Source organism: Agelaius tricolor, unplaced genomic scaffold (genome assembly GCF_023055355.1).
Source record: "Agelaius tricolor isolate 1412-34295 unplaced genomic scaffold, bAgeTri1.0.p SCAF_1, whole genome shotgun sequence".
NCBI lineage: Eukaryota > Metazoa > Chordata > Aves > Passeriformes > Icteridae > Agelaius > Agelaius tricolor.
Genome location: NW_027269261.1, coordinates 85,443,230 through 85,462,436, shown reverse-complemented (window position 1 = coordinate 85,462,436; position 19,207 = coordinate 85,443,230). Strand labels below are relative to the sequence as shown.

Genomic DNA, 19,207 nt, shown 5'->3' with positions numbered 1-19,207 from the left:
CCAGAGTGTTTTGAAATAGGGTTTGCTGGAAGAACCATGTAATAAATTGCAGTTGTGGCAGCTCTTTCATGTACAGGGTTAAATATAATTGTTTATTAGTTGCTTTGTAAAAAGTTAAGAAATACTAGAAAATACTGCAAAAAATAGAATTGAGGTGTAAACTGAAATATTGAGGTGATAACTGACATAAGTTGGGGGGTTGCTGCTGAGTATCTTCATTTTGCTGGGTCAGTGTCTGTGTACTTTTATGTAGCTCTTCTGTGCTAAAGATTGTACTTTAGTTTACATCTGCTCTTAGATGTTCTTCTATCACAGGAGAAAACTACATTTCTGTTTTCCAGTAGATAATCTGTTTTTCCAGTATTTCCCATTTTCCAGTTCCTATACTCTTAATAACATCTAAACATTTTGTGCTGTTTTAGCTGGTATATTTGGAAAGAACATTTTAAATGCTGCACAGGATTTTAAAATTGCAACGTTTCTTATAATTTCTGGTGTTATTCTGAGCAAAGGGAGAGCTTTGGATATTTAAATTAACCATTGGTTGAAAACCATCTCTGGGAAAAAAGGCTTTGAAGAAAACTCTGAACATGTGTTTTTGCCCTGAAAATTAAAAGAAAGAACAAATATTTAAAATAGAAATGTGACATCAGGTGTTTAAAATGTTTCCAGTTTTTTTAATATAAATGTTACAAATCTCCCCCTCCCATTCATAGTGGTGATATCTGTTCTAATACAGAGATGTAATCTTATTTAGCCAAAGACTAAGAGGATTTCTCTATTTAGTAGCAATTAGTCTTTGTGGCTGAGCATTTCTGATTTACTAGCCTTCAAAGCAGTTACTGGTTGTCATTGAATCTCTCTTTTTTCTTGTATGTGAGTATGCTCAGCTTTGTGATTTTACTCTATTTTCCTCACTGAGTCAACATAATTCGTGGTGGTTTTGGGGACCACAACTGAGCCCATTTGGGAAGTGCTGTATATGCCTCTAAATAATGGTGACTGAGTCTGATTGTTTGCACATCACCCCAAAATCCCAAAATGACTGAAGATAGAGAGTTTGAAAAGGATCACTAAAAGATCAAAATATTTGCTTTTGTTTAAAAATTCTGTCAATGAATGGTACAGAATTTGTATCAGGAAAAATACTTCTATCTAAGAAATATTGGGAGCTTCGTCAAGTATAGCTTTCTCTATCAAGTGACAGAAGGCCCAAAACATTACTGCTAAAATTAATTTTGCATTAAAATAGTTTCATATATCTCCTGGATGCCTTAGATCAGTGTGTGTGTGGACTGAGTGTACATACCAAAAAGCAAAGCAAGGTTAGACCCTATTTCATCATGTATCCAGCTGGGATTGGGAACGCTCACTGCTGAAAGATCAGAGAAGCACAATAGTGGGAGCACAATAGCAGAGAGCACAATAATGGGATCTTCAGTTTCTCCCTTAGTGTCTCATCAGGATCTTGTGAAAAGTTTCAGATTTTAGACACAGTAAATAAAATAACCAAGACATTGGTTAGTGGAGCTGTGAGAGGAAATGACTTTACCCTTGACTTTATCCTGTGTAGACTTTGGTTCACAAGAGGCACATCACAACAGCAACCATTGGGTTCAGCATGCTGGAAAAACAACAGGAAACAAGCAGCAATCCACAACAATTCATGAAGAAAGACTACACAAAAATAAAGATACTTACTAAAAGGAACCCTAAAAAGGTCAGCTAAGAGAAGGAAGTTGTACCAGGTGGTATGGAAGCTACTTAAGGACACCATATGTGATATTCAAGGCCAGCGCCCACCACCTGTCATGACAGGCTTGAGAAAAAGCAAGAGAAAGACAGCAGAGCCAGACAACAGAGTAAAGGAAGTTGTTAGAAAGTAGTAGGTGTCTTTTTAAAAACTGAATTCACACCCAGATGATGTATTAAACATATTTAAATGTAAGAATGTGGTGAAACAGGCGAAGGAGTGTTTAAGCAAATGCTATATAGAATTAAAACTAAATAGGACTTAGTTTTGAGGCACCAGGAGCAATGTGTCTGCCACTCTTTTGAACCAGTGATCTTGGTGTAGAATGAGTATTTAGAGAGGCCTGTTTCAGAGAAGTTAAATAAATTTTTTGCATTGATGTTAGCTGTAGAAAAAATACTATGGAGAATCCCATGATGCAGCACTTCTTCTTGGCTTTTCTGAAAGGATATGTGAAATTGAAGTTATTTAATGGTCATGCAACAAAACAAATTTATAAAATAAAATCACAGGTATCAAATTTTATTCACCTAAACTTTCTAAAAGAATTTAAGGGAAAAAATTGCCCATATTACTGACAATGATGCGTAGCTACATGCTTTTCAAATTGCCTTGTGGTCAGAGACTTTGAGGTTAGATAGTGTGAAGCTAGTTTTTTAACACAGTTCTTAAATCATCCAGGGAACTGCAAGCCTGTTATCCTGTTGGTTTTTTAGGCAGTTCAGCACAAATTATGATGCAAAATAATATTTGTGGATGCTTGATAACCTGTGATCTGAATGGGACAGATAAACAGAAGGTTTGTGAAGAGGAAGTATGCAAACATTTTGAAGACATAGGAAATATATGGATAAGGATCATGCTACAGATGATGTGGTTTCCTTGAGTTTCCACCAAGCTTTTGATAAAGGCCCTCTCCAAAGGTGGCACATAGACATAACATGAAAGATGAAGCCTCAGAATAGATAAGTAGATGAAGAGAATGCAGCAGTTCTCAAAACAGAGGCTTGTGTTCAATAGATGGTCAGGTAAGAAGAATGAATTGATATCGGAAGGTTTCCTGATGGCTACATGGATATCGACTGCACCAAAGGCTAGAGTTGGGTACAGTGTAATCCCAGATTGAGTGATTTGTCAAAAATGACAGATGAAACACATCTTAGACAGTTGTCAAGTGATGTACTTCAGAAAAAATAACCAGTCAAAATTCACCTGCAAAATGGTGAGCTCAGAACGGACTGTTACCAAGCAGGAGTAACATATAACAACACAATGAATAACCATGAAAACAACATTTTAGCACTCAGCAGCAATCAAAAAGTAAAATTATGGCAATTATTAGGGTAAAAAGTGCAAAAGAACAGCCATTATTGTACCTCTGTGTAAGTCCAGAGTTCATATTTTCTTGAATGCAGTGTATATAGTGTTTGGTACAGGATACAGAAGTAGGTAGTTGTTTGATGTGACCAAGTGCGGTTTGTCCTATGGCAGGAATTTGATTTAACTTATGAATAAGAGAAATTTATCTGTATATACAGTCAGGTTATTTATGATTGAAGACTTACACAGAAAGTGGTATCTGCCTTTAGCTGATTATTGTCATTAGCATTAATAGGATTTGCTTAAAATCCAGGAGGTAATACTCCTTTGTGGTAGGCAGCACTTATGCAACATTTGCCAGTTTTATGTGAATTCTTGATTTGTCAATGGACAAACATAGTATGAATGAAAAAATAGAAGACAGTCCCTATCCTAAACAGCTTCCAGTCTTTTGCAGTTTTCTACAACAAGTGTTGCACATTAATAGAAGTTCTAAAATTTTTAAATGGGTTTTCTTCCTCTGATTTCAAATTATTTGAAGCAGTTTCCCCAAAAAGAGTGAAAAAATAGTAACATCATTTTGTGTCCCTGAGATCTTTCCAGTATTGCTGATATTCTAATGAGCCATTCCATTTTATTGCATTCACCAGGCACAGCTTTTCACCCTTGGTCAAATTGCAGCTACAAATATCTTAATTGGCACTAAAAATAACATTCTGGTTTTGCCTTACAATATCCTAAACCAAAATTAACTCCTCTGCTTTGACTGCATGGTACACCATGGAAGATTCATCCAGTGTCAAGGAGAAGTAAAGAGCTTAAACTGGATGAAAAATCAGAAGGGCATACGTCCTGTTTCATCTGAAAAAAGAAACCAACCCAAACCCAAAAAACCAAAACTCAACAGAATTATAGAATTACCATGAATTACCATGAGCAGCATCCACACAACCAACTGTGGGACTTGAGCAGGAGAGCCAGCTGCCTTACTTGAGTAATGATGAGCACATTATATATATTCCTAAAGCTGAGTGGATATTCTTTGACTGTGTTTTCCTCAGCATGCTTTACAATTTTTTCTCTCTTTTTCTTTGCCTTGTTCTAAAAGTTTGTTCTTATAATATTCAGGGACCTGATTTTAAAATACCCATAGCATTCAAAAGTCCTAGCTTATTCTCATAGCCAAACTTTATTTTGCATATTGTGGAACTTCATATCCCTTAGACTTGCAGACAACTAAATAATCAGCCTCCCATTTTTCACTGTCTTATAGGATGCTGTCTCACAATGTTTCCATCTGTCATTGTCTGAAGGAACTGAAATAGTAAAGATAAACTCGAGGAAGCTTATATTTTCCATCATGAAGTTGCCAGCAGTGTGTTCATGCTGATGGTTAGTCTGGTCAGGAGGAAGTCAGCTGTTGCTCTTAGCCTGTGTTAAGCTTTGTATTTAATCTCATTGTGCTGCTCTGATGATGAATACAGAGTAACTTCCTAATATAATAGAACTCAATAAAAGTTAGCTTATTGGGTGTCTTCCTATCAATATTTTTTCAATATTTTTCATTGTTTTCTGTTTTTCTTTGAAGATAGAAACTGGCTGCACTGACTTTTCATTATCACAGTTCAGTAAGCTGTATGTATAAACAGAGTCCTCTTATTTCATTTAAAGTCTACTTTTTTATGTATTTGTACTTCTGTTCTGTTATAGAAGCATGAGTTTGAGTGGAGAAAACATTTAAATCTTTCAGACAAGGTAAGATAGGCTGTTAGAAAATTACTTTTTCTTTTAGTGCTAACTTACATTCTGAGGCTGCTCATCCCTACTTCCATATCATACTGTCAGTCAGGGTAGTGTGACTGTGCACCTGCGTGGTAAACTGCGTCCAAAAAGAAATCTATGCCAAAAAAAAAGAACTCTGAACAGTTCTTGAGGAAGGGGTTCTTACTAAGGCTGACAGAAATGCCTATGAAATTGTTACTGGAAAATGTATATAGGCATTCCATCTGGAAGACACTCTGCTCAGTCTGAAGGAGCACCAAGTGCAGACTAAACAGGTTAGAGTCAATTGCTCCTGGATAATTGGATTATGTGATCAATTAAGCAACTTGTGGAGCAGAGGTAGGTCTTAGGAGTAAGAGAGGTGACAGACCAATATGGAACAGGAGAAAAATCATCAGCTCTTGTGGAATTAGAGCAAGCTGTAGCTATAGTTGTGGCTAGAGTTAGGGTAGTTCAAAAGCTATTCCTATCGTTGTTGCTTAAGTACTCACTCAACATGCTGAGATTGTTTTCATAGTGTATATTCCCTGCATTTTTTTTAGAATTGCTTAGCTTTGACATAACAAATCTTTTCTGTCAGTGGGAAAAATTATTAGAACCAAATTTGTATCTATTGGAATTTTATCAGGCCTCCCATACTGGCTTGAAATGTAGAGATAAGTTCAAAAGTTGGGTCTTGTTAGGGGCTTTTTATAAAACAGTGGATTTTGTTAATTAGTAAAAATCATCTGATGAGCAGACTCATATTAAGAAACATCTTCCTGTGTACCAATATTTCCTGTAAAAGAGACTGATTCTTCTCCGGTGTTGCAAGCGTCTAGTCAGAGCTCATCATCCCGATTTCCTTTGTGGTTAATGGAAGAGGGGAGAGAGATGATGTCCTACAGATTGCATTTCCATCCCTGCTGGTTTAGGATGGGATAAACTGCTTTCTGAAGAAGAAAGTGTCTTTCGGGTTATCAGAGGGAGCACAGGTCTAAGTATGCACTAAGTATTTTCAGGCAGCTAAAGCTGTGGGAGGCGAATCCCACTGAATATGTCATTTGTTAAGGTCATTGTGTGGGCTGTGACATAAACTTTATGGTGTATGTTTCTTGTATAGCTTTCATTTATATTTTAGCATGGCTGTTGTAATCAGGTAGCCTTGCTGGCTATATGAACAAGCAGTTCTCTTGGCTCCTCTGCATGCCACGTGCATGGGAAATCTACAGCAAACTGTACCATTCGTGGGGAAAAAAAAAAAAGGTTTTACTTTCTTCTATTAGCTTGTGAAACAGCTCAGTTGTCACCTTGTTTTCACATGAGGAGGCAGAAATTAAGTCTATTATTTTACTCTTTCAAGTTAAATCATACAAATCTTCTTGGAGTTTCTTTCTCTGCTAACTTCTGTGAGAGTCCTCCTTTTGCCTGCCAAAACCGTACTGTTCTGGAATTATGCTAAGAAACACAGCTTGAACAGTACAATAGATTTATATAATAGCTTTGGAATATTTTTCCTGTTATTTTCCATCTCTTTTCTTATGTATGCAAACAAGGTATTAGCTGTTGTGATCACTGATACCAACTGAGCAAATGTTTTCATTGAGCTTTCCATGCTGATGTACAGGTATGGCTTTTGTTTTTCCTGCGCTGATAACAGCTCACTTTACCCCAGCAACGAGCTGCTCAAATTAATCCCTTTTGTGTGCATTGCTTTGCATTCATAAGCATCTAATTGTATTTGTTCCTGATGTTGAATCACTGGTAACTCCCACACATGGAACAGTAGATACTACACAGATACTAGAATACAGGGCAAAGAATAACCAAAACTGCTAAAGGACTGCCATTCTAGCTCCTCAAGAGAACTAGGCAGAGTCTTGTATTTGTCTCCTGTGTTGGAGGAAAGTCAGCATAGTTCTGGCTTCCTTTCAGCCAGGCATTTATCTTAATACCTGCACATGAGAAGACTATATTCATTCTGCTTTTTGACAGCTTCACTGTAGTCTCTTCAGACCTTCTGCTGTCCTGAGCTACTTAGGATAAGGAAACTTCTGGATTTGACTCAAAACATTGGCTATCTTAAGCCCCACCCTGGCTTCTGCCTTTTTTTTTTCCAAGTGATCTCAAACTAAGGAAGGGTGCTTGGCTACACACCATGCTGTGGTTTCACTGAGATTTGGGGGTCTCAGGTGCTTAGAGAACAAGTTAGGCCACTTTGCTGAGAGCATAGATTAAAGTAGTGTTATTAGCAAACAGTGCTGTTCAGGTCAACAGAGGGCTGAGAAATTTTGCAAAATCAATGTGTACATATATATATATTTGCAGTGAAATTCACCTATTTTAAATGAAATACTTCCATGAAAATCCAAATTAGATCTTAAGATGAAACATGATGTTTTGTTTATAGCATCTTTCACCATTCATATCTGCCTTAGTTCTGATATTTTATGCCTTCAGGATGACACAGACGTTATTTTTCCCACATCCCATATGTCCAAATCACATATAAAGATATTTAGCTCAAATACCATGGGTGCGAAACATTCCACACTGTGGGTCCAGGGTGATGTTTGGCATGTCTTTAATGTGCTGTGGTGTTCAATTACAATACAGCAAATTTATTTTTATGCAGCCTTCTTCATTGAAAGTATGGAAAACTGCTTTGCAGTGAGTCATCTGACAGCTAAAGAACTAAAAGTCTGAAGTGATATTTAAAGAGAAAGTGGCTCAGAGATGACAGAGTTCAAGACAGAAAAAGAAACAGAAATTAAAGAGAGGGCCTCCAACCATGGAGAAAATAGCGACAAAGACTGGTTAGGGGGAGGAGTGATGAGAAAGCCAAACATGCTGAGAATGTCTGAGACACTTCAGGAGATTATGCATATCATTCTGAAACAAGCATTAGGCTTCAGAGGTCTCTCCTGTATCACACCAGCCTTAGCCAAGCAAGGTTGCTTTGACCCTAAGAGAATGGTGTAAATCCAGATAAATAACAGTACTAGTCTTAGGGCATTGTAAGGAATTTAGAAGCATGCAGGTAGGGGTTGAGGGAAGGATTAATGTCTTAACTTTCTAGAGAAAAACTTCAGAATATGGTGTTTTCATCTTGGCTGAATGCCATGCACCCACCAATGCCATTCTGTTACTGTCCTCAGCTGGACAGGAGATAGAAGATATTACTAAAGGTTCACAAGATAAGGGCAGGGAGAGATCACTCAGTGATTACTGTCATGGGCAAAACAGACTCAGCTTGGGAAACTAATTGAATTTATTACCAATAAAAATTAGAGCAGGATAGGAAAAAGTAAAATCTAATCTTAAAAGCACCTTTCTGTTCTCCCCCCAGTCTTCCCAGGCTTAACTTTATTCCCAGTTCTCTACCTCCTCCCCACCAGCAGCACAGGGAGATGGGGAATGCGGGTTTCAGGCTTTTCATCTCCTCAGGGAAAGGAGTCCTTCTCCTTCTCTGGCATGGGGTCCAGCCCATGGGGGACACTCCTCCAGCATGAGTTCTTCCCATGGACTGCAGCTCTTCATGAACTGCTCCAGCATTAGTCCTTTCCCACAGCATGCAGTCCTTCAGGCATGGTTTGGGTCCTCTGTGGGGTCACAAGTCCTGCCAGCAAACCTGCTCCAGTGTGGGCTCCTATCACCACAGGACCACAGATCCTGCCAGGAGCCTGCTCCAGCGTGGCTTCCAGTGAGGTCACAGCCTCCCTCAGGCTTGCACTTGCTCAAGTGAGGGTCCTCAACAAGAGGATCTCTGCTCCACCATGAACCTCCATGGGCTGCAGGGGCACAGCTGCTTCACCGTGATCTTCACCACAGACTGCAGGGGAATCTGCTCTGGCATCTGGAGCATCCTTCTCCACTGACCTTGGTGTCTGCAGAGTTGTTTGACTCACATATTCTCACTCTCCTCTTCTCTAGTTGTAATTGCATCTGCACAATAACTTTTTCCCCTTCTTTAACTATGTGTTACATATATATATATGGATAACTGTGTTACCCCAGAGGCATTACTGCCATCACTGATGACTCAGCCTTGGCCAGCAGCAGGTCCATCTTGGAGCTGGCTGACATTGGCTCTGCTGGACATAGGAGAAGCTTCTAGCAATTCTTCACTGCAGTCATCACTGTAGGCCCTGTGACCAAAATCTTGGCATGCAAACTCAGTACATAAAAGAAAACTGGAATTCTGCAATCCATGTTGTTTAAATGTGTGGGGATTTTGTTAGATCATGAATGAGGGAAGTCCAGTTAGTTAGTTAGCAATTATTATAGACATGAATATGGACTTCAGCAGCAGTGCGCTCAGAGGCAGGATAGTTTTTTGCTTCTGGCCAAATCTTCCTTGGCTAGTGCTAGAGGGGCTAATTGTCAGAAGTGAGTGTGTGGGAGGAAAAATCAGTTCAGGGTCAGAGATTACTTTAAAACCTGGGCTTTGTATATAGGGTTAAGATCTGAGTAAAGAAGCCAAAAGCTGTCTTGAAGAGCAAGAGGAACTTATTTCCTGTGACATCTGAGGCTTTGAAGAATTAGGTAGTGAGGAAATTATAATGTAGCAAGGGAACAACAGAACCAAGGCAGGCTATTGAAGAAATTAGAGATTACTTGCCAAGGTCGCTGTTGCCTTGCATGCTTTTCCTATAAAGATGATGTCCAAAACTGAGCTAGCAGTTAGATATCCCAAAGGAGGAGAATGTTTAAGGAGGAGAAAAGAGATGAGTCAGAAACGTATGTCTGGTGTTTTTAGAGCACAGCACAGCACTGTCATGAATGGATATCATCAATATAAACACTATCATCTTTCATTGTAAATTATGTACATTCTTCTTGTGTTCTTGGTCAAGTCTACCAGCTGGTGGTGTGGGACTCTTTGGGAAGCTCTCTCATGTCATGTCACCCAGTCTGCCCATACTGGTTTTTTGCTCTGGGCATTCTTTTGACCTCACTCTGTATAGAGCTGTATTATCTGCCTTAAGAAAGTAAATGGGATGTAAAGTATGTAGCATGAAGGAGAATACAGTCTTTATTAAAAGCAGAAGGGAAAAAAGCGTGTCTTTTTAATGCATTCAGAAAAGTTGACTTTGACATTGTAGTACTGAAAGACATTGTAAGCATAAAAGTAAGGTTAGAGCCACTCAGGTATCTCAGAATTTGAAGGGTGTCATATTTCATTGTATGCAGTTCTAAAATGCTTATTACAGATCTTCTTATTTACAGCTCTCATGTCTCTTTTGAATCCGCAGAAGAGGAATATCAAGGGCAAACCAAGAGAAAGCGCATTCGAAGGAAGAAACAAAAGAGCAGTTCACAAATCTCTAGTAATTTCCATGGAGAACAAACAGATTTGGGAATGCAAGAGACTGTTGTTCAAGATAATTTACAGCTGCAGCAAACAGACGGTCCCAAAATAAGCAAAAACAAGAAGAGGAAAATGAAAAAGAAGCGACAGAAAGAAAAAAAGAGAGCAGCTGGCTTAGTAACAAAAACTACCAGCGTGGATTTTACATATCAGCCTGACAAAAGCAACAAAGAAGAAGCAGCAGGCTTAAAAGACATAGGTGAAAAGGCAGATAGCATTCTGGACTTCCTGCAGGCAACACAACAAATTTATTTTACTGACAGTATGTACCACTCTTTCTCCTTTCTTTTTATGAGTATTACCACACAGGGGAAAATGGATATGCATTTATTAGCGCTGTAAAATGGGACAAATCTACTAAAGTGTCTCTCTTGAAGAGAGGCATGTGAGAAGAAGTAAGGCACATGAGTACCTAGTATTTGTCCCACTTTCTGGTCTGCACATGAATATGCAAGAATTCAGATCAATAGAAAAAACCTGTGGTCCTCTGTCTTTAAAAATATACATGATGTTCCTTGCTCTTCTCCTAAACATTCAAATGCACTTGGGACAAGTGGTTAAAATTCTTTTTCCCCTCTGCAAGCAAACATCCAGAAGGATTACTTGCTTTCAGAGAACTTCAAATAAGGGCAATTGCTACCTAAACTACTTTCATGCTTAGTATCTCTGAACCAATCTAGTTTTCTGAATGCTCTGTGTCTCAGGAGATCTATTTGAATTCTATAAGGAAATCTAGACAGACAGCATGTACAGGAACAGGGAAGATACTATTGGCACTAGGAAAGTATATTAGCATAAAATGCTTGTGAACAAATTGAATGGGAACTGATGCTCAATGCACATTCCCTAGTACTTTTAAAAGAATTGCATAGATTTATCCCTAGTGGCCTGCCTATCCAATGTTCATTGGTCACTGTGGAGCTGAATGGAGAATATAAAATAGCTTACCTACCTGTATTAGTCCATCTTGAGGCAGAGCTATCAGCTTCTAGTACCATAAAATTCATCTTTTGGTTACAGAATAACTGTAAAAACCTTGTTAAGATGACATCAGGGATTTCATGTTAACTTTTTCAAGATTTATACACAAAATTTTCTTTGCTTAATGTTAAATTTTCCTGCTGCATCAGGTCTTCATACTAATCCTAGCATTTGAAATCTATCCTACTTTCTGGCTAAGGTATTTCCATCACCAAAATTAGGAATTTTACTACTTCACCATATGGCTAAGTAAATGCAAGCTAAGCTACTTGCATTTGCTGTAGTGGAACTCCACAGTGACCAAGCAAGATTGCAAATTCTTCAAGTTCTGCTGTTAATACATGACCCAGAACGGAAACCTGATGAGTTGTCCCCAGCTGTGTTGCATGTTGATTTTTAAGAAAGAGTGTTGTTGAACTGCCAGTTTTCCTGCAAGTCAAGTTCAGATTTTGGTAGTTTTTGACAGACTGACTGGCTAGTTTCAAACCAGCAGATTGGAGTGTTGAGCCAGCGAGGACCTTGGAATCCACAGAGGGGAATTCTTAGTAGAAAGGAATTTCATCTGCAGATGAGATATGACGTCTATAAATCAGAGTGACTAACTTTCTTGTTAGGCAAATCCCAGTTTATATATAGATCTGACATTATGCTGTTTGCCTTTTCTAGTTGAATGACTTTAACACTCCCTATTTTTTTTAGACTAAATTGGAAGCCATTGCTTTTAGGTGCATTTTCAAACGGTCACATTGGATTATATTTCTAGTACATATGTTAAAAATCTGAATGGGGAAAATTCTGTACTTCTCAGGTGTCTTGCTGGTAAAAAAAACAACACATTGCTGGGATGAAAGAGTGAGTTTATGATTTAGTACTGTATAAACAATTGTATTGGGTGTGGCTGAGCTGGAGTGCATTGTGCACAGCAGCCCTCACAGTGCTTTGGAAAGGCGTAGAAACACACCAGAGTTTTGGTTACTGCTGGGCAGTGCTGGCATCTTACCAGTGCCATCTCTCCAACATTCCCCTCCATCAAGGGGCTGGGAATGGGCAAGATCCTGGGAGGGGATGCAACCAGGCCAGCTGACCCAAATTAGCCAAAGGGATATTCCATACCAGATGACATCAGCTCAAATATAAAAGCTAAGGGAGGGAGGAAGAACAGGGGCCTTTGTTCTTTTACAGTGTTGGCCTTCCAGAGCAGCCACTACATGGGCTGAAGCCGTGCTTCCCAGGAAGTGGCTGAATATCACTTGCTGGTGAAAAATAGAGAATAACCCCTTCTTCCTCTTTAATTATGTGTCTGCAAACATCTGCTAGTTTTGGTTGGGTTTTTCGTGGTTTTGGGTTTTTTAGCAAACTGCCTTATCTCAACCTATGAGCTGATTTTCATCTCATTTTCTCTGCCCTGAGCTGTAGCAACATTTCTCTTCACAGAGAAAAGCAAGGAACAATTCTTCCCAAGAATATTTCTGGGATTCACATTCTCTGAACCTCAGAGAAAGGAAAACAATTCTTATCATTTGCTGTGCCTGTGATTGTGCAAAAGTAGAATGCAACATGGAGATTGTTTACCCAAAGTCATGCTGTTTTGTTTCCTTGGCCTATCAGGGCCAAGAGTGTGTTTGTCGGGACTGTCGGGTGACAGTGCAGTGTGAGCAGTTGTGTGCAGGGTTGAGTGCTTGGCAGATTCAGTTTTGGATAATAAAGTAATTAATTAACCTCCTGATATCCATGGAGTCAGATGCATCATTCTGTCCCCTCGTTGGGGTCATCACAGCATTGCTATACTGTCCCACTGGGAAGGGAAGTGATGGAGCATCTTGATGGGCACCTGGCATCCAGCAAAGGTCAACCCATTACAACAATGTGTGTCCTTCTCTGTGGTCTAGCATGCTGCAATAGTTGCTTCTTAAATAAAAAAATAAAGGTGGAATACCAAAGTAGTTGTTTGCCTCCAGAAGTGCTTTGTAGTTGTTCCACAGAGTTGCTCCCTTCTGCAAATGTCTGTGCAGTTCATCATATATAGTGTGTAGGAAGCAAAAACACAGTGCTTTGGCCACAGTACAGTTTCTTCTTCACACCTTCTTTCTCTACTAACTTTGAAAATTTGATTCTTCTTGTATTCCTATCATTATGAATCCTATTGTCCTTTTCACTTACTGATTTTTGTAGCTTTTGCTTTACCATTGTTTTAATATTTAACAAAAAATGTTTAACAAGCTACTCTTTAGTACCTGATATTTGGTTGTAACTTGTACTAAAAAGGAGGATGCTGTCTTAGGAAAAAAAATTGTAATTAGGAAAATTCTCTGAGTTCACTGAATATTTTAACATAGTTTTCTAACTGTTTTTGCAGAGAATTCACAATGCAGAGATGCTGCTGTAAATTCAACAACTGTCCAAGAGCTCTTACAATGTCTTGAACTTCGCACCATCTCTTCCTCAGATGTGACTCATCTCCATCAGCTGAAATCCCTTGTATTGCTACAGGATACAGAGAGATTGAAGGATGCTTTGAAACAATTCCAAGAACAATCCATGATGTCTCCTGGTAGGTTCTATTCACTCATGTTCATACACTGATATTTTTGTGTGAATTAAAATTCACACAGCTTTATTTTTTTTAATTAAGAAGCTGTAAATAAGGATGTAATAGTAAATATATGCTTATACAAGATATGAAAACATAATTCCCACCAAAAATACAGTGCTATCCCTATTTTCCATTTGTTTACAATCAATATAGAAGCTTTTCTCACTTCGCAGCAACTACAGAATACGAGATGATTCAAGGGTTTAAACCAATATTTTTTAAATGTTTTAAGATTTAATAATAATTAAAGCATATTTTTAAAACATTCCCATGGTAGACTTTTTCAATTGCAGGAATTAACTTGTTTATCTTGGAGATTTCACTCCTCCAGCTAAGAATTAATTTTACATGCATAAAAATCAATAAAGCCCATTATTTTTTTTCTTCCTGGTCACCACTTTGCTTCTTTAATACACAGACTTTGCAAGCTAAACTTTGATTTACCGTTTTAGTTTCTAAAAAATACTGTTGATAATGCAAAAATTTGAAGTTACTCTTTATAACAAATATTATTCTGAAGTCATTCATAAAAAGAAAAATTACTGTGTTACTAAATTTTTTCATGCCTGAGGCACAGGCTCCTTCTGTTCTCTATTATTACCCCTATAATTTTAGTAGAATCTCTTCTTGTACAGTTGATAGTTCTTCAAGTGAATGTTGGATCAGCATGTAGTCCACATGAGGTATAATGATTCATTTTTCATGTAGTCTTCATTTAAACAGTCATTGCTACTAGTCATTAGAACTTGTGTTGCAGCATCAGACAAAAATCTGCAAGATATACTGAATTTTCTTGCCTCCCAAAGAATTTAATCAGAGTTGTGAGCAGTTAGGTGCAGCATGAGAGGATCTCAACCATTTTAGGTTGTACTCTAAGCCTTTTGAAGAATGTCAGCAGAGATGGTAGCAGTGTGGTATCAGTGTAATTAAGATCGTAGCCATCGGAGGCTTAGCAACAGCATTCAAAGACAAGACATATGCTTGTAACTTCATTAAATAATTTACAGCATGATAGTGCCTAAAGATCCTCATCTAGACTGAAGCCTACTGGATGCTGTGTGCTGGACAGAGAGAGGAGAGAATTCCTGCCTGTGGAGTTCAGATCTGATACAGTTTGAAAAGGATGCTCTTAGAGAAGTTCATATGTATTCTTTTAAGGGGAGATATGAGGTATGACAACCCTTAAGGTTCTGATGGATGTGAAGTATCCATCTGTACATGGAATTAAATCCTTCTGTGCATTTCAAGCCTACAATCTCTGATCTTAATTACAATCACAGTCTCATTGGATGTAATACATGTGTGCAAACCAAGTAGAACTCAGCAGGAATCATGAAAATGTTATTACCCTTTATTGAATGAACTAATTCAGCTTTTCTTGATTAAATCCAAATGGAATTGAAGTGACAACATTTGGGATATTTTTTACAGGCCTTATCTAACTTCTGTACAATATAGTTGGAGTTCTGTTGGGTTTTGCAGCCTTGGGAAAAGTTGCTCTGTTTACTTTTGTATAGCAGAAATGTCAAAATTAAGAGAGAAAACAGGAGCAAATTAAAACCCCTAATTTTCCAATGTATGTATTCATCACTTAAAAAAAAAAAAGAAAATTTCCTGAGTGATTTTTAAAATTCAATAATGTTTCTGCTGGTGCAGCCTAGAATTGTTTACTCTTCAGTTGATTTTTTCCCTAGTAACTGCTGTCACCCTGAACTCAATTCTAATCTCATTCCAAGTTCACAGTGGTGTAACCATAGTAGTTTATTTGATATTCATGAGGTGCAACAACATAAGAAAGAGGAAAAATACATTCTTATAAATTATTAAAGGTAATTAAGCACCTGCTAGTCATTAAGTTTCCTCAGCAGACTTTAAAAAATACATTCTATTTGTAATTCCAGAAATTCAGTGAATGAAAATACAATGCTCTGAAATTTTACTTTGAATTAGACCTTTAATTATACTCTTTTTCTGTACATTTGGCTCAAAATCAGATCATCTTGTCCAGTGTGGGTTTTTTACATTTTAGTTTTCACGCCCAATGAGCAGGTGATAAAAGTTAAGAGTTACAAAGACCTTTGTAATATAATACCTTTCTATAATAAGAACTTGAATTTGTTAATACACCCTTTGTTGTATTAACAAATTCAAGATAGAAAGACAAGTTAGGGCTGTTTATGAAGTTAAAAGTGTGCAGTACATAATAGTATTCTCTAATTTTTATGATTTTGTCTTATTGTCTTGAGTTTTCTCTATTTTTACGGGGATGCGAAGTACTAGAAGGAAAGCTCATTCCATATTAACACAATAAAAAAACCCATGATTTTAGGAAGTTGTATTATTTTTTACAAAATAAACATTTTATTCCCTGTAGTTCAAGAAATAGTATGTTAACCCTTTTTCCCATCATTATGATTCTACTCAAGACACCATCATTAAGGAGGTAAAGATGGGTGCTATGTTTTGTTCAGTTTTATCTTTAATTCCAGGAAGGGAAGCAGGGAAGCATAAGAAAAAAATAAGTGATGCATCTCTTCATATAAGTGCACATTCTCCACTAGTAAAAGTTACAAATTATCCACACCATTATGTCTTTTATTTCCTCATATATGGATGTTATGGTTTCATCCAACTTTCCACTGGGATTACCAAGTCTCACTTGGCAAGCTTATGGCTGCTGATGATAAGGGTGCTTTAGTATAAAGCCGTGGGCTGTTCCAGGTCTGCAGATTACAAATTCAAAACCCCGAGTTCAATACCATGATTTGGTATTTCCTTTGCATCTCTTAGCTGTTACTCAGATTGAAAATCACAATGCATCCAAAAGAAAAAAGAAAACAAGAAACAAATTTCTCTTTTATCTCAAGCTCTTAGATCCCAATTTTTGCAGTCATAGCAAAGAAATTCTTATCAAGGGTGATGGTAGGGTCTGATAAATTTTGCAGGAAAAGGAAATACTGAGGAGATTCAGACACACAAATTATCAACATTAACTATTATCTTTTAAATCTTCGTTTAAATGAGAAAAAATACTTAAACAAGAAAATCTCTATGTTTCAGAGGTACTAGTTGTTCTGTTTAATTGTCATCCTCCATCAGCTAACCTCGTACTTTGTGCTTTAAATGCTCTGTCAAGTTGCCTTTGACCTTGTACCTGAATGATCAGACAAAGTTGAGGTTGGTCAAGAGTATTTGTGTGAACATGATTATCTAGAGTTTCATTGTTCTCAGTCTGTAAAAGAGAACAAAATGGTTCCATTTATCTGGTAGTCATTAACAAAAAGTACTTACCTCTACCAAAAATCTTCTGTATGTGCAGGGAAGGGAATGTTTAGAAGTCACATAGACATGGATTTCTCATGATGGGAGCTTTGCTGAGCTCTGATAGAAGGTCTCTGGCCGTTAGCAGAAGGAAACCAGAGACCTTCATGATCCTCCACAGTGCAGTGGGCAAAGGAGAAGAGCTGTGACTGGAAGTAATGCTCCCTTTGCTGGCTGGAAACTAGCTTTGGAAATGAGAGCTACTTAATTCCCATTTCACATCAATTATTAAAGCATAGGTGATCGCCTAATTAAAAAAAAAGTCATTATCTCCTAATTTATGAACTCATTTATGAACTTCTGCTCATCAACTTCATCCTGTTATCTGTTAACATTTTCCTTTTGTTGGTTGGTTTCAAATCTCAAACATACTCTTCCCTTGTTGCCTAGGAAATTATCACTCATGGCAGAGCTAGAAGCTTCTTTTAACTGCATTTTTTTTGAGAATTGTCATTTATATAAGTCTTCATTGCAGGGGGAGGTACAGTTTGCAGACCAGAATTAATATAGTTACTGTGTGCCAACAATGCAGAGGCTGGATATACAGAAGCCTTAAAATAATGAAATATACACTTCTTTTTTTTTTTTTTTTTGAATGAATGAGCATTCAAAGAAAAGGAAATTTGAAAACTGTATTAACATAATGTTATAGAATCATCTTAAATGTCATTATTATGCGATAAATACTGCAGAAAATCTTATCATTAAAAATCAATAAAGTCACATAGGTAATCTCCTAATTCAAAGACAGAAGTCATAGCATTTTGAGGCTTTAATGCAGCTATCTGTACAATATGACTCATTCTCAACTGAGGCTTCTAGGTACTATTGTAAGTTAAATAATGATCTGTGAAACTACTCTCCAGACAGAAAGAAGCCTTGCCCATGATCATGTCATTTCAATCTCATTTTTTCTGAATTATTGATAAAAGTGTATGAGCAAAATTGTGTCTCATACAAATGACTGACCTCCTAAAATAAAATGCACCTGCCTATATAGAAATTTATAGGTATTAGTCTTCAAGGTCTAGCATGTGCATCGGGTTTAATGAAATGTTAATATTAAATGGAAATAGATGTTTGCACAAGTCTTTTTCTTAGTGTTCAGAAATGTCGTGGAGGTATTTCAGGAGGAATGTGTTTTCTCTGTTTCAGATCATGCCAAGGTAGCCACATCTCTGTTTCACTACTGGATTACAGATATACTTCCTGTGAAGAACAGGAAATAAAGCCTTACCCATGTGTCCATATGCACAGGATTAAAATTTAACACACAAACTCTTAACCAAGTAGCAATTGTTCAGGAAGAGCAGTGGCAATACACATTCTACACCTTCAGGTAAATGAACAAAAACTCCAAAAGACAGTAAAGGCAAATGAACAAAAACTCCAGAAGACAATGAGGTGTAACTACAGTGTGAATTTTGTGATGGTCAAGAGTTGGTCAAGAGTATGGCCTGAGTCTTCAGCTGCATTAATATGTACATTTCACTTTAGGATAAAGGACTTGACTGGAATGATAAAGTCTCTATCTGGTATTTTGTTTAAGAAGTATAGTATTATCTTTTTTGTTTGTAAGTTATTATTCCTTTCTGGAAGTTATATTCTTGACTTTTTTGTATATCTGCTTGCCTGGAAAACAGAACTATATTTTTTATATTTAAACCTAAGCAACATTGTGTCTGAGAAATGTATTTTTGCTGAATAAACTGCTAAATTGTGGACATAACTATGTTTCTACATGTGTGTCATGTGGGTCATATAAGTCCTGGTTGGGATTATGCAGAAACTTGGATGGTATTTTCAGAACTACTCCATGGTTCAGCTTGTTACAATCCAATGGGTTTCACTGACTTCAGAGTTATGGTACTGGGTCCTATCTCCCTGACTGCTGTGTAATCTGTCTACTGCTGTGTAATATTTCTGCACTTGAATTTATCCAAGTGTAGATACTACAGTAAGTAATATCCATGGTTAAATGTTTTGGAATAATGAAGAAAAAAGTGCTTTGTGAGAGGCTCTTCTCTCAGCTGTATCATTCATCTGACAGGTGATACAGAGCAAACCATGTCTTATATCTAGGTGTGTTAGCTTTGTTATCAGTAAG

At 37.4% G+C, this 19,207-nt stretch overlaps 1 protein-coding gene across 1 annotated transcript in view; it reads left to right on the top strand.

Annotated features, from left to right (window-relative positions):
* Positions 1-18,829, top strand: part of ERICH1 (glutamate rich 1) — a 66,442-nt gene extending 47,613 nt beyond the window's left edge. Inside the window, exons 4-6 of the mRNA XM_071442051.1 lie at positions 10,090-10,467; positions 13,543-13,737; positions 18,256-18,829. Of these exons, the coding sequence (XP_071298152.1) occupies positions 10,090-10,467; positions 13,543-13,737; positions 18,256-18,329 (647 nt within the window). The 3' untranslated portion in view covers positions 18,330-18,829. The remainder of the gene's footprint in view (positions 1-10,089; positions 10,468-13,542; positions 13,738-18,255) is intronic.
* Positions 18,830-19,207: the final 378 nt, after the last annotated feature.